Here is a 15801-nt window from a genome sequence, read left to right as displayed (position 1 = left end):
AAACACCATGTTTGAGCATAGGGGTGTCCATAAGTGCTTGTGGCACCAGGACACCTTAGGTCGGAGGTCGATGATAGACTTTGTTGTCATTTCATCTGATCTCCGGCCCTATGTCTTGGACACTCGGGTGAAGAGAGGGGCTGAGCTGTCAACTGATCACCACCTGGTGGTGAGTTGGATCCGCTGCTGGAGGAGGAAGCCAGACAGACCTGGCAGGCCCAAACGTATGGTGAGGGTCTGCTGGGAACGTCTGGCCAAGCACTCTGTCGGGGGGGTCTTTAACTCCCACCTCCGGGAGAGCTTTTCCCAGCTTCCGAGGGAGGCGGGGGACATTGAGTCTGAGTGGACCATGTTCTCTACCTCCATTGTAGAAGCAGCTGTTCGGAGCTGTGGCCGCAAGGTCTCCGGTGCCTGTCGTGGCGGCAATCCCCGAACCCGGTGATGGACACCAGAAGTAAGGGATGCCGTCAAGCTGAAGGAGTCCTATCAGGCCATGTTGACCTCCAGGACTCCTGAGGCAGCTGACGGGTATTGGCAGGCCAGGCGTGCCGCAGTTCGGGCAGTTGCGGAGGCAAAAACTCAGAACTGGGAGGAGTTCGGGGAGGCCATGGAGAAGGACTATTGGTCGGCCTCGAAGAAATTCTGGCAAACCGTCCGGTGCCTCAGGAGGGGGAAGCAGTACTCTGCCAACACTGTTTACAGTGCGGGTGGGGAGCTGTTGACCTCGACTGGGGACATTGTCGGGCGGTGGAAGGAATACTTTGAGGATCTCCTCAATCCCACCGTCATGTCTTCCATTGAGGAGACTGAGGCTGATGACTCAGAGTTGGACTCGTCCATTACCCAAGCCGAAGTCACTGAGGTGGTTTGCAAGCTCCTCAGTGGCAAGGCACCGGGGGTGGATGAGATCCGCCCTGAGTATCTCAAGTCTCTGGATGTTGTGGGGCTGTCTTGGTTGACACGCCTCTGCAACATCGCGTGGCAGTCGGGGACAGTGCCTCTGGAGTGGCAGACTGGGGTGGTGGTCCCTCATTTTAAGAAAGGGGACCGGAGAGTGTGCTCCAATTATAGGGGAATCACACTTCACAGCCTCCCAGGGAAGGTTTACTCCAGGGTACTGGAGAGGAGAATTCGACCAATAGTCGAACCTCGGATCCAGGAGGAACAATGCGGTTTTTGTCCTGGTCGCGGAACACTGGACCAGCTCTATACCCTTCATAGGGTGCTCGAGGGTTCATGGGAGTTTGCCCAACCAGTCCACATGTGCTTTGTGGATCTGGAGAAGGCATTCGACCGTGTCCCTCGTGGTATTCTGTGGGGGGTGCTTCGGGAGTATGGGGTTTGGGGCTCTTTGCTAAGGGCTGTCCGGTCCCTGTACATACGGAGCAGGAGTCTGGTTCGCATTGCCGGCAGTAAGTCAGACCTGCTCCCAGTGCATGTTGGACTCCAGCAGGGCTGCCCTTTGTCACCGGTTCTGTTCATAATTTTTATGGACAGAATTTCTAGGCGCACCAGGGGCCGGAAGGAATCCTGTTTGGGAACCACAGGATTTCATCTCTGCTTTTTGCGGATGATGTTGTCCTGTTGGCTTCTTCAAACCAGGGCCTTCAGCATGCACTGGGGCGGTTTGCAGTCGAGTGTGAAGCGGCTGGGATGAGAATCAGCACCTCCAAGTTCGAGGCCATGGTTCTCGACCGGAAAAGGGTGGCTTGCCCTCTCCAGGTTGGTGTAGAAGTCCTGCCTCAAGTGGAGGAGTTTAAGTATCTCGGGATCTTGTTCACGAGTGAGGGAAGGATGGAGCGTGAGATCGACAGGCGGATCGGTGCAGCCTCCGCAGTGATGCGGTCGCTTTACCGGTCTGTCGTGGTGAAGAAGGAGCTGAGCCAAAAGGCGAAGCTCTCAATTTACTGGTCGATCTACGTTCCGACTCTCACCTATGGTCATGAGATTTGGGTAAGGCAAGGCAAGGCAAGTTTATTTATATAGCACATTTCATACACAATGGCAGTTCAATGTGCTTTACAGAAGTAAAAACAAAAACAGTAAACAATAGAGAAAAAAAATTACATAAAATAATTTTATTTTTATTCTAAAACAATTAATTAAAAGAATTAAAAGAAAATAATAAGAATTAAACAATAGTAGAAATAAAATAATAAAATGCCAAAAAGAAAAGGGAGAAAAAGAAACCAGCGGAATAAAATAGAATAAAGTTAAAGTTAAAACATGCAGAGAAAGTAAAGATTATAAAAAATGTAAAAATATTAATTATTTAACAGAAAGCATCTGAAAACAGCTTGGTCTTTAACCTAGATTTGAAGCTGCCAACAGCAGGAGCATTTTTAATGTCCTCTGGCAGTTGGTTCCATAGCTGTACTGCATAGTAGCTAAAAGCTGCTTCACCACACTTTGTTTTAACAACTGGTTTTAATAGTAAATTTTTCTGTTTTGATCTGGTAGATCTGATTGGGTTAGGCCGCTGCAACATATCAGAGAGGTAATTGGGCCCTGTCCCATTTAGAGATTTGTATACCAGCAGCAATACTTTAAAGTCAATTCTATAGCTTACTGGAAGCCAGTGAAGGGACCTTAGAATTGGAGTAATGTGCTCTGTTCTTTTTGTTCGTGTGAGAACCCTCGCCGCTGCATTTTGAACCAGCTGAAGTCGTTTGATAGTCTTTTTTGGCAAGCCTGTGAAAAGGCCATTGCAGTAATCAACCCTACTAGAGATGAAGGCATGTATTAGTTTTTCCAGATCATTTTTTGACATAAGTCCTCTTAGTTTGGAAATGTTTTTTAGGTGATAAAATGCCGTTTTAGTGATTGCTTTCATGTGACTGTCAAAGTTTAGCTCGCTGTCAATGAAAACACCAAGATTTTTAACCATTTCTTTAGTTTTAATCCCTTTTGTGTCAAGAATAGTGGTAATCCTGAGTCTTTCATCTTTTTTTCCAAATAGAATTACTTCTGTTTTATCTGTGTTCAGCTGAAGAAAATTTTGTGACATCCAGTTGTTGATTTGATCGATACACTGGTAGAGACATTCAAGGGGGGCATAATCATTAGGTGATAGAGCAAAATAAATTTGGGTATCATCTGCATAGCAGTGATACAAAATTGAATTTTTATTGATAATTTGCCCAAGTGGGAGCATATAAAGGTTGAAAAGTAATGGTCCAAGAATCGACCCCTGGGGGACACCACAGGTCAAGGGCATTGACGTTGAGGAACAATTTCCCAGGGTAACAAAGAAGCTTCTATCTTTTAAGTATGATTTCAACCAATTGATAACTTTACCAGTCAATCCAACCCAGTGTTCAAGTCGATATAGCAGTATGTTGTGATCAACAGTATCAAAAGCTGCACTGAGGTCCAGTAATACCAGGACCGATGTTTTGCCTGCATCAGTATTAAGACGTATGTCATTTATAACTTTAATCAGCGCTGTTTCAGTGCTATGATTGGCATGAAATCCTGACTGAAAATTATCAAAACGGCTGTTTGATATCAAGAAGGCAGTTAATTGATTGAAGACAATTTTTTCCAGGATTTTCCCGATGAATGGTAGATTTGATATTGGCCTGTAGTTATTTAATACTGAAGGATCCAGATTATTTTTTTTAATAAGGGGCTTTACAACAGCTTTTTTTAGGGACACAGGAACAACGCCAGTCTCCAAGGATGTATTTATAATTTGAAGCACATCTGTAATTATAAGATGAAGAACAGACTTAAAAAAGTTGGTGGGCAGAATGTCCAGTTCAGATGTTGAGGAACTGAGATTTTGTACAGTTTTTTCAAGAGTCTCATAATCAATTAAACAAAATTCTGACATTGTATTAAAGTTATCTATCTGTGTCATTGGTGATTGCAGTTTTTCAATTTTTTGCAACTGAGATATATTATGAGAAATATTCTGCCTTATTTTATCAATTTTACCTTTGAAAAAAGATGCAAACTCATTGCATTTATTAACTGATAGAAGTTCGGGTGCTAATTGTGGTGGGGCATTAGTTAGCTTCTCTACTGTTGAAAATAGCACACGGGCATTGTTCATATTCCTGCTGATGATGTTGGAGAAGAAAGACTGTCTTGCTTTACAAATTTCATAATTATAATTACAAAGCATCTCTTTATGGATTTGATAATGGATGTGAAGTTTAGATTTGTGCCATTTTCTTTCAGTCCGGGTAATGACCGAAAGAACAAGATTTGCGGATACAAGCGGCCGAAATGAGTTTCCTTCGCAGGGTGGCTGGGCGCTCCCTTAGAGATAGGGTGAGAAGCACAGTCACTCAGGAGGAGCTCGGAGTAGAGCCGCTGCTCCTCCACATTGAGAGTAATCAGCTGAGGTGGCTCGGGCATCTTTTTCGGATGCCTCCTGGACGCCTCCCTGGGGAGGTGTTCCAGGCATGTTCCCCCGGGAGGAGGGCCCGGGGAATACCCAGGACACGCTGGAGGGACTATGTCTCTCGGCTGGCCTGGGAACACCTCGGTGTTCTTCCCGAGGAGCTGGCCGAGGTGTCTGGGGAAAGGGAAGTTTGGGCTTCCATGCTCAGACTGCTGCCTCCGCGACCCGGCCCCAGATAAAGCGGAAGAAGACGAGACGAGATAAATAGAGAAAACTTCTAGATAAATTAAAATAAATTATTTACATATACAAATATAAAAAGAATAAGATATGGGGAAGGGGGGGGCGGCGGCAGGAGAGATATTGCACTTTATATTGCACATTGTCCGGTATTGCTTACATGAAGGAATATATGGCACATTGCAGCTTGAGACATACCAGATAGAATAGAATGCCTTTATTGTCACTATATCCATGTACAATGAGATTAAAAGCAATTCCAATAACAGTGCAAACAGCATGTAGAAAAGAAGGGAAAAAAAGGGGTGAGTGTAAGGTGCACAGTCCTGAGGTGTATGTGTTGCGTTTCACATTATGGAGTGAGGTATTGTACATTATAAAGTATTGCACAGAGAGAGTCATATTATAAAGTATTGAACAGGGGGGTTAGACTATAAAGTCAGAGCATATTCGAGTTCAGGGTGGTTATCGCTTTTGGAAAGAAGCTGTTTTTGAATCTATTTGTTTTTGTCCTGATGCACCTGTCGCGCCTCCCTGAGGGCAACAGGTCAAACAGATCAATGCCAGGGTGGGAGCTGTCCTTGATAATGTTCTTAGCTCTGCTAAGGCAGCGGGAGGTGTAAATGTCCATCAGGGAGGGGAGAGGGCAGCCGATGATCTTCCGTGCTGTCTTTACTACTCTCTGGAGCCTCTCCCTGTCTGCAGCAGTGCAGCTGCCGTACCATACTGTGATACAGTACGTCAGCAGGCTCTCGATGGATGAGCGGTAGAAGGTCAGCAGAAGGTTGGAGTTCAGCTTGTGCTTCCTGAGGACTCTCAGGAAGTGTAGCTGCTGCTGAGCCTTCTTAATGACTGCTGTAATGTTCTCTGACCAGGAGATGTCGGCAGAGATGAGGACGCCGAGAAACCGGAAGGTGTTGACCCTCTCCACATACTCGTTATTTATGTAAAGGGGGGCTAGGTCAGTGCTGTGCTTCCTGAAGTCAGCGATAAGCTTTTCTTGGTGTTCAGAGCGAGGTTATTCTCTGAACACCAGGCTGCCAACTTCAGGACCTCCTCTCTGTAGGCTGCCTCGTCTCCCTTTGAGATGAGTCTGACCACTGTGGTGTCATCAGCAAACTTGACGATAAGGTTGTTGTTGTGGGTCAAACTACAGTCATGGGTGTAGAGGCAGTGCAGGAGGGGGCTCAGCACACAGCCCTGTGGAGAGCCGGTGCTCAACGTGCGGGTGGAGGAGAAGTGGGGGCCAAGAATTGGAGACCATCCAAGATGGCACCAGTGTGCGTGGCCTGCTGTCTGTCTCTGCCAGCCTTATGTGTGTTTGTGCTTTATCTGTCACTTGTCAGTCTAAATGTCTACTTGCTACTGGTGTATGATCGCCAAACACTGTTAGATATTCAAGTTTCTACCAAAGATCTGGTGGGGTTTGATCATGGTGGACAAAAGTCTTTGCCCCCTTTCCTATCGGGGATCCCAGCTTACCTCTGCTGCGCCCCAGCTCCATCTCTCCGGTGTAAACGCCACCGCCGCCGGGGTAAACGCAGCGGTCAACTGGTAAGGCTGAAGGCCTGTTTGTCGCGCACTTCCAAGATTTCTTGGACTAAGTATGGAGCAGTGCCTTGCCTTGTTATTTCTCGACGCTCGCTGGACCCTGTTGATGCCTGGCTGGTACCTGTCGTCGGCCCGGATGAGATGCTCCAGCCCCGCGGCCCCTGCTCTCCTCAGCCTCGCTGGCGCGGGGTGAATTTGTGCAACCTATGGCCTTTGTGTCAGGCCCCCCGGACGGTTATTACCGTGGATCCGCCGATTCCTGCCAAGTTTGGGCTCGTCAATGCTAGGTCGCTAGTGAACAAAACTTTCATCCTGAAGGATTTCCTTACTTCCTGAGGACTGGATTTTCTCTGTGTGACTGAGACGTGGCTAGCTGTTGGTGAGTCCAGCGCCCTCACAGAACTTTTACCTGGGGATTGCTGTTATTTTAACTCCCCGCGGACCTCGGGCCGAGGAGGAGGAATAGCAGTTATTAAGTTATTATACCGGTAAATGTAAGCAACTGTCTCTGTCATCCTCTTTTACCAGCTTTGAGATGAGTTTATTTGAACTGGCTCGCCCTCACACAGTGTTGTGTGCAGTGGTCTCCAGACCTCCCAAATACAATAAGGACTTTATAAGTGACTTTTCTGATTTCCTGGCTGAAATTATGCCCAAGTATGACCGTCTCCTTATTGTTGGGGATTTTAATGTTCATGTGTGTTGTTCTGATAAGCCAATGGTGAAGGACTTTCTTAACCTTATTGACTCTTTTAATCTAGTACAGTCTGTTTCTGGTCCCACACAAGAACGCGGACACACACTCGATTTTGTTTTATCATATGGTTTGCCTGTTTTTAACTTGGAGATCTGTGACGCAGTGTTTTCGGACCATATGCCTGTACTGTTTGATGATGTTGTTGCCGGTAACACAGTTAAACCTCGCGCTGCTGCTGCCCGGTGCTGTCACGTCATTAACCCTTCCACTGCTGGTCAGTTCTCGGCCATTTTTAATCAGAGCTGTGTCGTTCCTGAATCAATGTGTAACGACATGGACGAGCTTAGTTCATGGTTTCACTCCTCCTGCCAAATTGTTTTAGACACTGTGGCTCCATTAAAAATTAGGCAGCCTAAAACTAAATGTGAACCCTGGCTAAATGACACTACTCGTGCTGTCAGATGTCAGTGCCGTAGAGCTGAGCGCAAGTGGAAGAGAGACAAACTGCAAGTGTCTTTTCAAATGTTAAGAGAGTGCTGGCGTAACTATCAGACAACTGTGAAAGCTGCTAAAACTAAACATTTCTCTGATATTATTCTGTCAAACTGTCATAAGCCTCGTGTTCTGTTTAAGACTATCGACTCTGTTCTTAACGCTCCGCAGACCGTCGGTATTGAGGCTTCGCCTGCTGTTTGTGAAGACTTTCTTCACTTTTTTATTGACAAGGTTGCTGGCACTAGGGCTCTAATCTCACCTTCTGCATATGACCCTTCAGTCTTTGTCCCCTGCTCAGCTGTCTTTGATAGGTTTGAGTCTGACTCTGTTAGATTTACAGGACACTGTTGGTCATTTAAAACCCTCAGGCTCTCCTAATGATGCTGTCTCCTCTCGACTATTTAAAGAGGTTTTTCCTACTGTGGGTCCATCTGTGCTTGCAGTTATTAACAGCAGTTTGTCCTCAGGTGTAGTCCCTAAAAACTTTAAACATGCAGTAGTGCAACCTTTAATTAAAAAAACAGGTCTAGATTCTTCGGTTCTGGCTAATTATAGGCCTATTTCCAAACTGCCCTTCCTTTCAAAACTCCTCGAAAAGACAATCTACAAGCAATTAATGTCCTTTCTGGAGGAGCGCAATATTTTTGAGGTTTTCCAATCTGGTTTTAAATCACTGCACAGCACAGAATCGGCTCTTTTAAGAGTTTTTAATGATATTCTTTTAACTTGTGAGTCCGGTGAATGTGCTGTTCTTGTACTTTTAGACCTAACTGCTGCATTTGACACTGTAGACCATGACATTTTAATTTCACATTTGGAGCAGTGGGTGGGCATCAGTGGCATAGCACTGGAGTGGTTCAGGTCGTACTTGGCAGATCGAACTTTCTGTGTGAGCCTTGGTGACTGTATCCTCCTCTGTTCCTCTGTCATGTGGTGTCCCGCAGGACTCAGTCTTAGGCCATCTTCTCTTTTCTTTGTACCTGCTCCCGCTTGGTTCTGTATTTAGGAAGCATGGTATTTCATTTCATTGTTATGCGGATAACACTCAGGTCTACTGTATATGCCTCTTAAAAAGAATCACGCATTCTCTGTAAGACCCTTACTTGAATGTCTTGACGACATAAAGGCCTGAATGGCTCTAATTTTTTTTTTTAACGAAAAGAAGACAGAAGTGATTTGTTTTGGGTGGCAGCTCCGAGACCCTCTGTCTAGATCTAGGTTCCTTGGTTCAATACCTAAAATCCAACATCACTAACTTGGGAGTTAAGGTGGACTCTGATCTCAGACTTGACAATCAGATCAAGACAGTGGTGAAGTCAAGTTTTTACCAACTGAGGCAGCTAGCCAAAATAAAGCCAATTCTTTCAAAGCAGTACTTTGAGACAGTAATCCACACCTTTGTCACCACACGGCTGGATTACTGCAATGCACTTTATGTGGGGGTTAGTGGGTCCTCCATCAACCGTCTCCAGATGGTACAAAATGCTGCTGCACGTCTTTTAACCGGCACACGCAAATATGACCACATTTCCCCCATTTTAGCCTCACTCCACTGGTTGCCCATACATTTTAGGATTCATTTAAAAATTATTTTATTTGCTTTTAAATCTCTCAATGGTCTCGCCCCTCCCTACCTCTCTGAATTGCTGCACCCATATTCACCCACCTGCTCTCTCAGGTCAGCTGATCAGCTCCTCCTGAGGGTGCCAAAAACTAAGCGCAAGCTCAGAGGGGACCGTGCTTTCGCTGTGGCAGCCCCTAAAATGTGAAACGATCTGCCTCTGCACATTAGACAGGCGTCTTCCTTGTCTGTTTTTAAATCCCTTCTTAAAACCCATCTCTTTTCCATGGCCTTTGACACCCTGTAAGATGTTGATTTTATTTGATTGTTTTATGTTATTTTATGTTATTTTATTGTTTTGTCTTATTATATATCTGTTTTTATTGATGTTTTTATGTCTTTTAATTTATTTTGTATTTATTGTATCATGTACAGCACTTTGGTACCTTCTGGTTGTTTTTAAAGTGATTTATAATTAAAGCTGGATTGGATTGGATTGGATTGGATTGGATTGGATTGGATTGGATTGGATTGGATTGGATTGGATTGGATTGGATTGGATTGGAATGGATTGGATTGGATTGGATTGGAATGGAATGGAATGGAATGGAATGGAATGGAATGGAAGTCTCACAGTCTGGGGCCGGTTGGTAAGAAAGTCCTTTATCCAGGCACATGTGAGAGGGGGGAGGCCGAGAGTGTCCAGTTTACTGATAAGAATGTTCGGGATTATTGTGTTGAAAGCTGAACTGTAATCCACAAAAAGTATGCGGACGTAGCTCTGCGGCTGCTCCAGGTGGTTCAGCGCAGAGTGGAGAGCTACGGCGATAGCGTCCTCTGTGGATCTGTTCGCGCGATATGCGAACTGGTAGGGGTCAAAGTCTGGGGGGAAGTGGTCCTTGATGTGCTGAAGAACTAGTCTCTCGAAGCACTAAATGATTACTGGGGTGAGGGCCACAGGACGGTAATCATTCAGGCTGGTGACGGGAGACTTCTTCGGCACTGGGATTATTGTTGCTGATTTTAGGTAGGGCAGGATGACTGCCTGAGCCAGGGAGAGGTTAAAGATCCTGGTGAAGGTGGGGCGAGCTGGTGGGCGCACGCTCTGAGCACCTTACCAGGTACACCATCTGGGCCGGCAGCTTTCTTGGGGTTCACTGCCAGGAGCACCCATCTGACATTGTGCTCCTGTACAGTGAATGGAGTGGTGTAGGAACTGTGTGGTGGTGGGGGCAGGGCTGGAGCAGATGAGTGCTGCTGAGATGTTTCAAAGCGAGCAAAGAAGCAATTTAGCTCCTCTGCCAGTGGCACACTCCAGTCTCCTGTTGACGTGTCACAGTCTCTGAAGTTTGTGATGTCTTGTATGCCCCGCCACACCTCCCGTGTGTTGTTGCTGGACAGGTGGGACTCTATACTCAGCCTATGGTCCGCCTTGGCTTTATCTATTCCTCTTTTCAGATCAGCTCGAGCGGCTCTGTACAGAGCTCTGTCACCTGACCTGAAGGCAGCGTCGAGAGCACTGAGGAGTGAGCGGACCTAGCTGGTCATCCAGGGTTTCTGATTTGGGAAGACCCGGATGTTTTTGTCCACCGTCACATTCCCGATGCAGAACTTGATATAGTCCAGCAACGTTCCTGTGAATGTCTCCAGCTCCTGATGTTCAAATAAGTCCCAGTCTGTCTGATTGAAGCAGTCTTGTAGTTTGGAGAGTGCATTGTCAAGCCAGGTTGTAACATTCCTAATGGTGGGTCTGGCTCTGCGTCTGAGGGGGGTGTAGGCTGGGGAGAGCAGGAGGGAAAGATGGTCTGACTGGCTGAAGTGGGGGAGGGGTATGGCTCTGTACGCGTGCTTGATGTTGGAGTAAACATGATCCAGAGTGTTCTTTCCTCTAGTGGAACACTTAACATGTTGGTAAAACTTTGGCAGTACAGTCTTTAAGTTGGCCTTATTAAAGTCTCCTGCGATTATGTGAACACCGTCGGGGTGGGCTCGCTGCTGTTCATTTACGGTGTTCAGCAGGAGAGAGAGCGCCGTGTTTACACAGGCGTCGGGTGGAATATACACAGCTGTGACAATCGCTACAGTTAGCTCTCTCGGTAGAAAAAAAGGCCGGCATCTTACAGACATGTACTCGAGGTCTGGGGAACAGTGTTTGTCTATAATTGTTCTGTTGTTACACCAATTATCATGCACATAAATACAGAGCCCCCCTCCTCTGCTCTTACCGGAGTCCTCAGTCCTGTCCCAGCGGAGCAGAGTGCGACCTGCTAGCTGCAAGCTAGCATCGGGTGTTTCCGGATGAAGCCAGGTTTCTGTGATAATTAAAACACAGCAGTCCCGAACATAGCGATTTCCAGCGAATTCCAATTGTATTTCCAAGTCATTTCCAAGTAATTGTAATTCCAAGTCATCCGTTTTATGCACCAGGGATCTGGCATTGGAGAGATACAGGCTCGGTAGAGGTGGCTTGTGTGGTTGTTTTCTTAGCCTTAGCATAGCACCAGACCTGCGGCCCTGCTTCTGCTTCCTCTCCCTCCTCCGTCTGCACCGCCTCCTAGACCCGACAACAATCCACGGAGAGCCCGGCGGTCTCGCTATGTCATCTGGGATGTTATGCGTGTAGTGAAAGACACTCGAAACAGATATCTGGTATCGGTCACTGATGGCCAAAAGTGTCTGGTGGGTGTACTGGATGTTCGCAGAACCGATGGTGCACAAACAAGCAAGAAAGAAATATAAAAACATACAAAAAAGAGCACTGAAAAGAAGAGCCGTGAGCTGCTGCAACCACGCGCGCCGCCATCTTGGTATAATTTCACACAGATCTGACCCATATTGGTCGCAAATGGAACTGGCTTGCGTGTTGAGCTGCACCAATAACCACATCACTGCCATACCCATCAACTGTAGAAAACAAATTTCATTTGCCAGCTGAACTTGTGTCAATGCTGAAATAATATAGCTATCAAGACTATATGGCCAATCACGGTTTGACCTACCTTGGCTGTGTGCAAGTTCTTTGAGTAGTTCATAATGCATCATGATTGCTTAGTCTGGGATATCCTTACACTTTTTGCTGTCCTGTAGATTCTGTGGATTATCTACACTTGTGGTCTCGCCACAGCTCCACATTTGACTATGGGTTACTCGTATTTCTTCGTGGACCTTTTAAAAACGAACTCAATGTAGTTCCATCTACCTGCTTGTGTTTACAAGTTTACAATTGTGTCCACTTAGGAATTGCTAGTGTTTTTTGATATATATGTGTGTGTGTGTGTGTGTGTATATATGTATGTATGTATTATTTATTTATATGGCGGCACGGTGGTGTAGTGGTTAGCGCTGTCGCCTCACAGTAAGAAGGTCTGGGTTCGAGCCCCGTGGATGACTAGGGCCTTTCTGTGCGGAGTTTGCATGTTCTCCCCGTGTCCGCGTGGGTTTCCTCCGGGTGCTCCGGTTTCCCCCACAGTCCAAAGACATGCAGGTTAGGTTAACTGGTGACTCTAAATTGAGCATAGGTGTGAATGTGAGTGTGAATGGTTGTCTGTGTCTATGTGTCAGCCCTGTGATGACCTGGCGACTTGTCCAGGGTGTACGCCGCCTTTCGCCCGTAGTCAGCTGGGATAGGCTCCAGCTTGCCTGCGACCCTGTAGAAGGATAAAGCGGCTACAGATAATGAGATGAGTGGAGATATAAGTATGACAGCATAACTAAAGGGAGAGCCAGAAGGTAACACAGACATGAGGGAGCCCTGGGACATAACAGTCAGCCATTCCATTGTCGTCAAACCTGAGTGAACCGGTGGGGTGGGGGATGCAACAGCATCCATCCATACTTTTTGGTCAGATTCATTCATTTGGTTGAATTCCACAAACTAGATCAATTCCCAGATCTTCTTATTCTCTGTTGTTTGTTTCCTGAATTACAGATTAGAAAGTCTTCATTCATATAGAATCTCGAATGTTGACTTAAATGCTATTTTATGTAGTGATACTGCGCTTGCGTTTTATAATCGTGTTGCATTTCATGTTTAGTTTCTAATATTTGTCCTTTCACTTCACACAGGAGTGAAGCCGTATCACTGCTCACAGTGTGGAAAGAGTTTTACTCAGCAGAGTACTTTCCAAAACCACCAACGCATTCACACAGGAGAGAAGCCGTATCACTGCTCACAGTGTGGAAAGAGTTTTACTCAGCAGAGTACTTTCCAAAACCACCAACGCATTCACACAGGAGAGAAGCCGTATCACTGTTCACAGTGTGGAAAGAGTTTTACGGTACAGAGTCATCTCCAAATACACCAGCGCATTCACACAGGAGAGAGGCCCTATCATTGCTCACAGTGTGGAAAGAGTTTTACTATACAGAGTCATCTCCAAAACCATCAGCGCATTCACACAGGAGAGAGGCCCTATCACTGCGCACAGTGTGGAAAGAGTTTTACTCAACAGTATCATCTCCAAATACACCAGCGTGTTCACACAGGAGAGAAGCCATATCAATGCTCACAGTGTGGAAAGAGTTTTACTATACTGAGTAACCTCCAAACACACCAGCGCATTCACACAGAAGAGAAGCCGTATCACTGCACACAGTGTGGAAAGAGTTTTACTCAACAGAGTACTCTCCAAAAACACCAGCGCATTCACACAGAAGAGAAGCCCTTTCACTGCTTGCAGTGTGGAAAGAGTTTTAACCAACAGAGTAATCTCCAAAGACACCAGCACGTTCACACAGGAGAGAAGCCGTATCACTGCTCACAGTGTGGAAAGAGTTTTATTCAACAGCGTCATCTCCAAACACACCAGCGCATTCACACAGGAGAGAAGCCGTATCACTGCTCACAGTGTGGAAAGAGTTTTACTCAACAGAGTAATCTCCAAAAACACCAGCGCATTCACACACAAGAGAAACGGAGTCACTGCTCACAGTGTGGAAAAACATTTACTCGTTCAGTTACATTTCAGACCCACAAGTGCTCTAACTTGGAGATATTGCATGATTTGAAGTTGTCAAATTAATTATATTTATTACAGAACATGTTCTGTATTTTGAAATGTATTTTCATTTTATTTTGACTTTCTGTTGATTGGTAAAACATGCAGTCTTATAGTGGAGCTCCCTGTACAGAAAGCGCACAGAGCAGAGCCCTATACTTAATAGAAATGCAAAAGAAATGGCTTTGACTGTAGGACAAACATGTACCACCACAGGGAACCTGATCATAAGTGCAATGCAGTGTATCTCAACACTTGACAACCAGACAATGAAATTTCTATCTTTCTTTACATAAGATAGATGGGCTTTATCTAGCAATTATTTTTAATTTGCTTTTTTAAAAATAATGTGGGCTTATTTACTAACATTTTATGGAAAATATTCACGACAGTTTCATACGAAAGGGTAGTAAATGAATGTAATCACAGGAAGAATTTTATTGAAAACTCTCTAGCAAACGGATCCAAAACAGAGACAAAGGCAGAGTAAAAAAACAGGCAGTGGTGGTGTGAGGCACAGACAGGATATCAGAGGGAATACAATACTCACAGTCCAAAAACACAAACAGGGTCACAACCAGAAAAATGACACAAAATAAAAGGTTTTTGCAAAGTCTCTGTGTTACTGAGAGCCCTTATATGTACACGCTGTGATTGCACTCTAATCAGGAACAGGTGCATGCTAATTAGTCCTAAGGGCGTGCATGTGCTTTGCATGTTACAGCTGCGAGCTCCAACATGTGGATGTGACAGATGAAACCGGACACCTGTTTGATGTATGGCGTGTGATATTGGATGGTAACTCTCCAGTAGTGGTGTAAAGTGAAAGTGCTGGTTCACTGCTGTCCACCAGGCACCCAGCAGAGTCACACCATAATGAATGTGGTGGTGGTGTTTCTGGCGCATAGCATGCGATGTCAAAGAAAGGAACAGATATGTATTTGTAACTGCGATGAGTATCTCATTATTGGCGTCACTGTCACAAGGCAATGCAGTGATTTATTGAAGTGAAATACACGACACTACACAATTCGATGGTTCATATGCTATAATTTTATTCTATTCAGGTTGATTTTGTGCCTTTGCAAATATTTTGCTCATTCACTCATCAGGAGCTCCGCTTTTAGGTACTGACTAAATATCTATATTGATAATGTTTAAAATGAGATTCTTGATGTTTTCTTTCAACTTTAAGTAGTTGACATTATTACGACACAATTCATGCCTTCACAACAGTATTTTCAGTGTTCTACTGCAGCATTAGACTAAAACAGCCAGTGAGATACCAGAACGTTTGTCAATAAACTCGAGTCACAAACAGAGTGGAAACTTCTGTTTCGGTTCATCAAAAGTCTTTTTAAATAAATATATAAATAAATAGAATATCTTTATTGTCATTGTAAATAAATACAATGAAACTGAAATGAAGTCCTTGGTGCAAAAAAAAAAAATCTAAAAAACCTTTGAAAATAGTAAAATAAGATAAACAAATACAGTGGTGCTTGAAAGTTTGTGAACCCTTTAGAAGTTTCTATATTTCTGCATAAATATGACCTAAAACAACATCAGATTTTCACACAAGTCCTAAAAGTAGATAAAGAGAACCCAGTTAAACAAATGAGACAAAAATGTTATACTCGGTCATTTATTTATTGAGGAAAATGATCCAATATTACATATCTCTGAGTGGCAAAAGTATGTGAACCTTTGCTTTCAGTATCTGGTGTTGCCCCCTTGTGCAGCAATAACTGCAACTAAACATTTCTGGTAACTGCTGATCAGTCCTGCACACCGGCTTGGAGGAATTTTAGCCCATTCCTCCATACAGAACAGCTTCAACTCTGGGATGTTGGTGGGTTTCCTCACATGAACTGCTTGCTTCAGGTCCTTCCACAACATTTCAATTGGA

The 15801-nt window shown here is 45.0% G+C and overlaps 1 protein-coding gene across 2 annotated transcripts in view; it reads left to right on the top strand.

The window, feature by feature from the left end:
• LOC132894017 (zinc finger protein 551-like) overlaps window positions 1-15189 on the top strand; it is a 67261-nt gene extending 52072 nt beyond the window's left edge. For both annotated transcript variants that reach the window (XM_060933202.1, XM_060933203.1), the window contains one exon: window positions 12961-15189. In XM_060933202.1, the coding sequence (XP_060789185.1) occupies window positions 12961-13916 (956 nt within the window). In that variant the 3' untranslated portion in view covers window positions 13917-15189. The remainder of the gene's footprint in view (window positions 1-12960) is intronic.
• The last annotated feature ends 612 nt before the right edge of the window (window positions 15190-15801 follow it).

The sequence above is a fragment of the Neoarius graeffei genome, chromosome 11 (assembly GCF_027579695.1).
Source record: "Neoarius graeffei isolate fNeoGra1 chromosome 11, fNeoGra1.pri, whole genome shotgun sequence".
NCBI lineage: Eukaryota > Metazoa > Chordata > Actinopteri > Siluriformes > Ariidae > Neoarius > Neoarius graeffei.
This window is presented reverse-complemented; position numbering and strand designations above follow the sequence as displayed.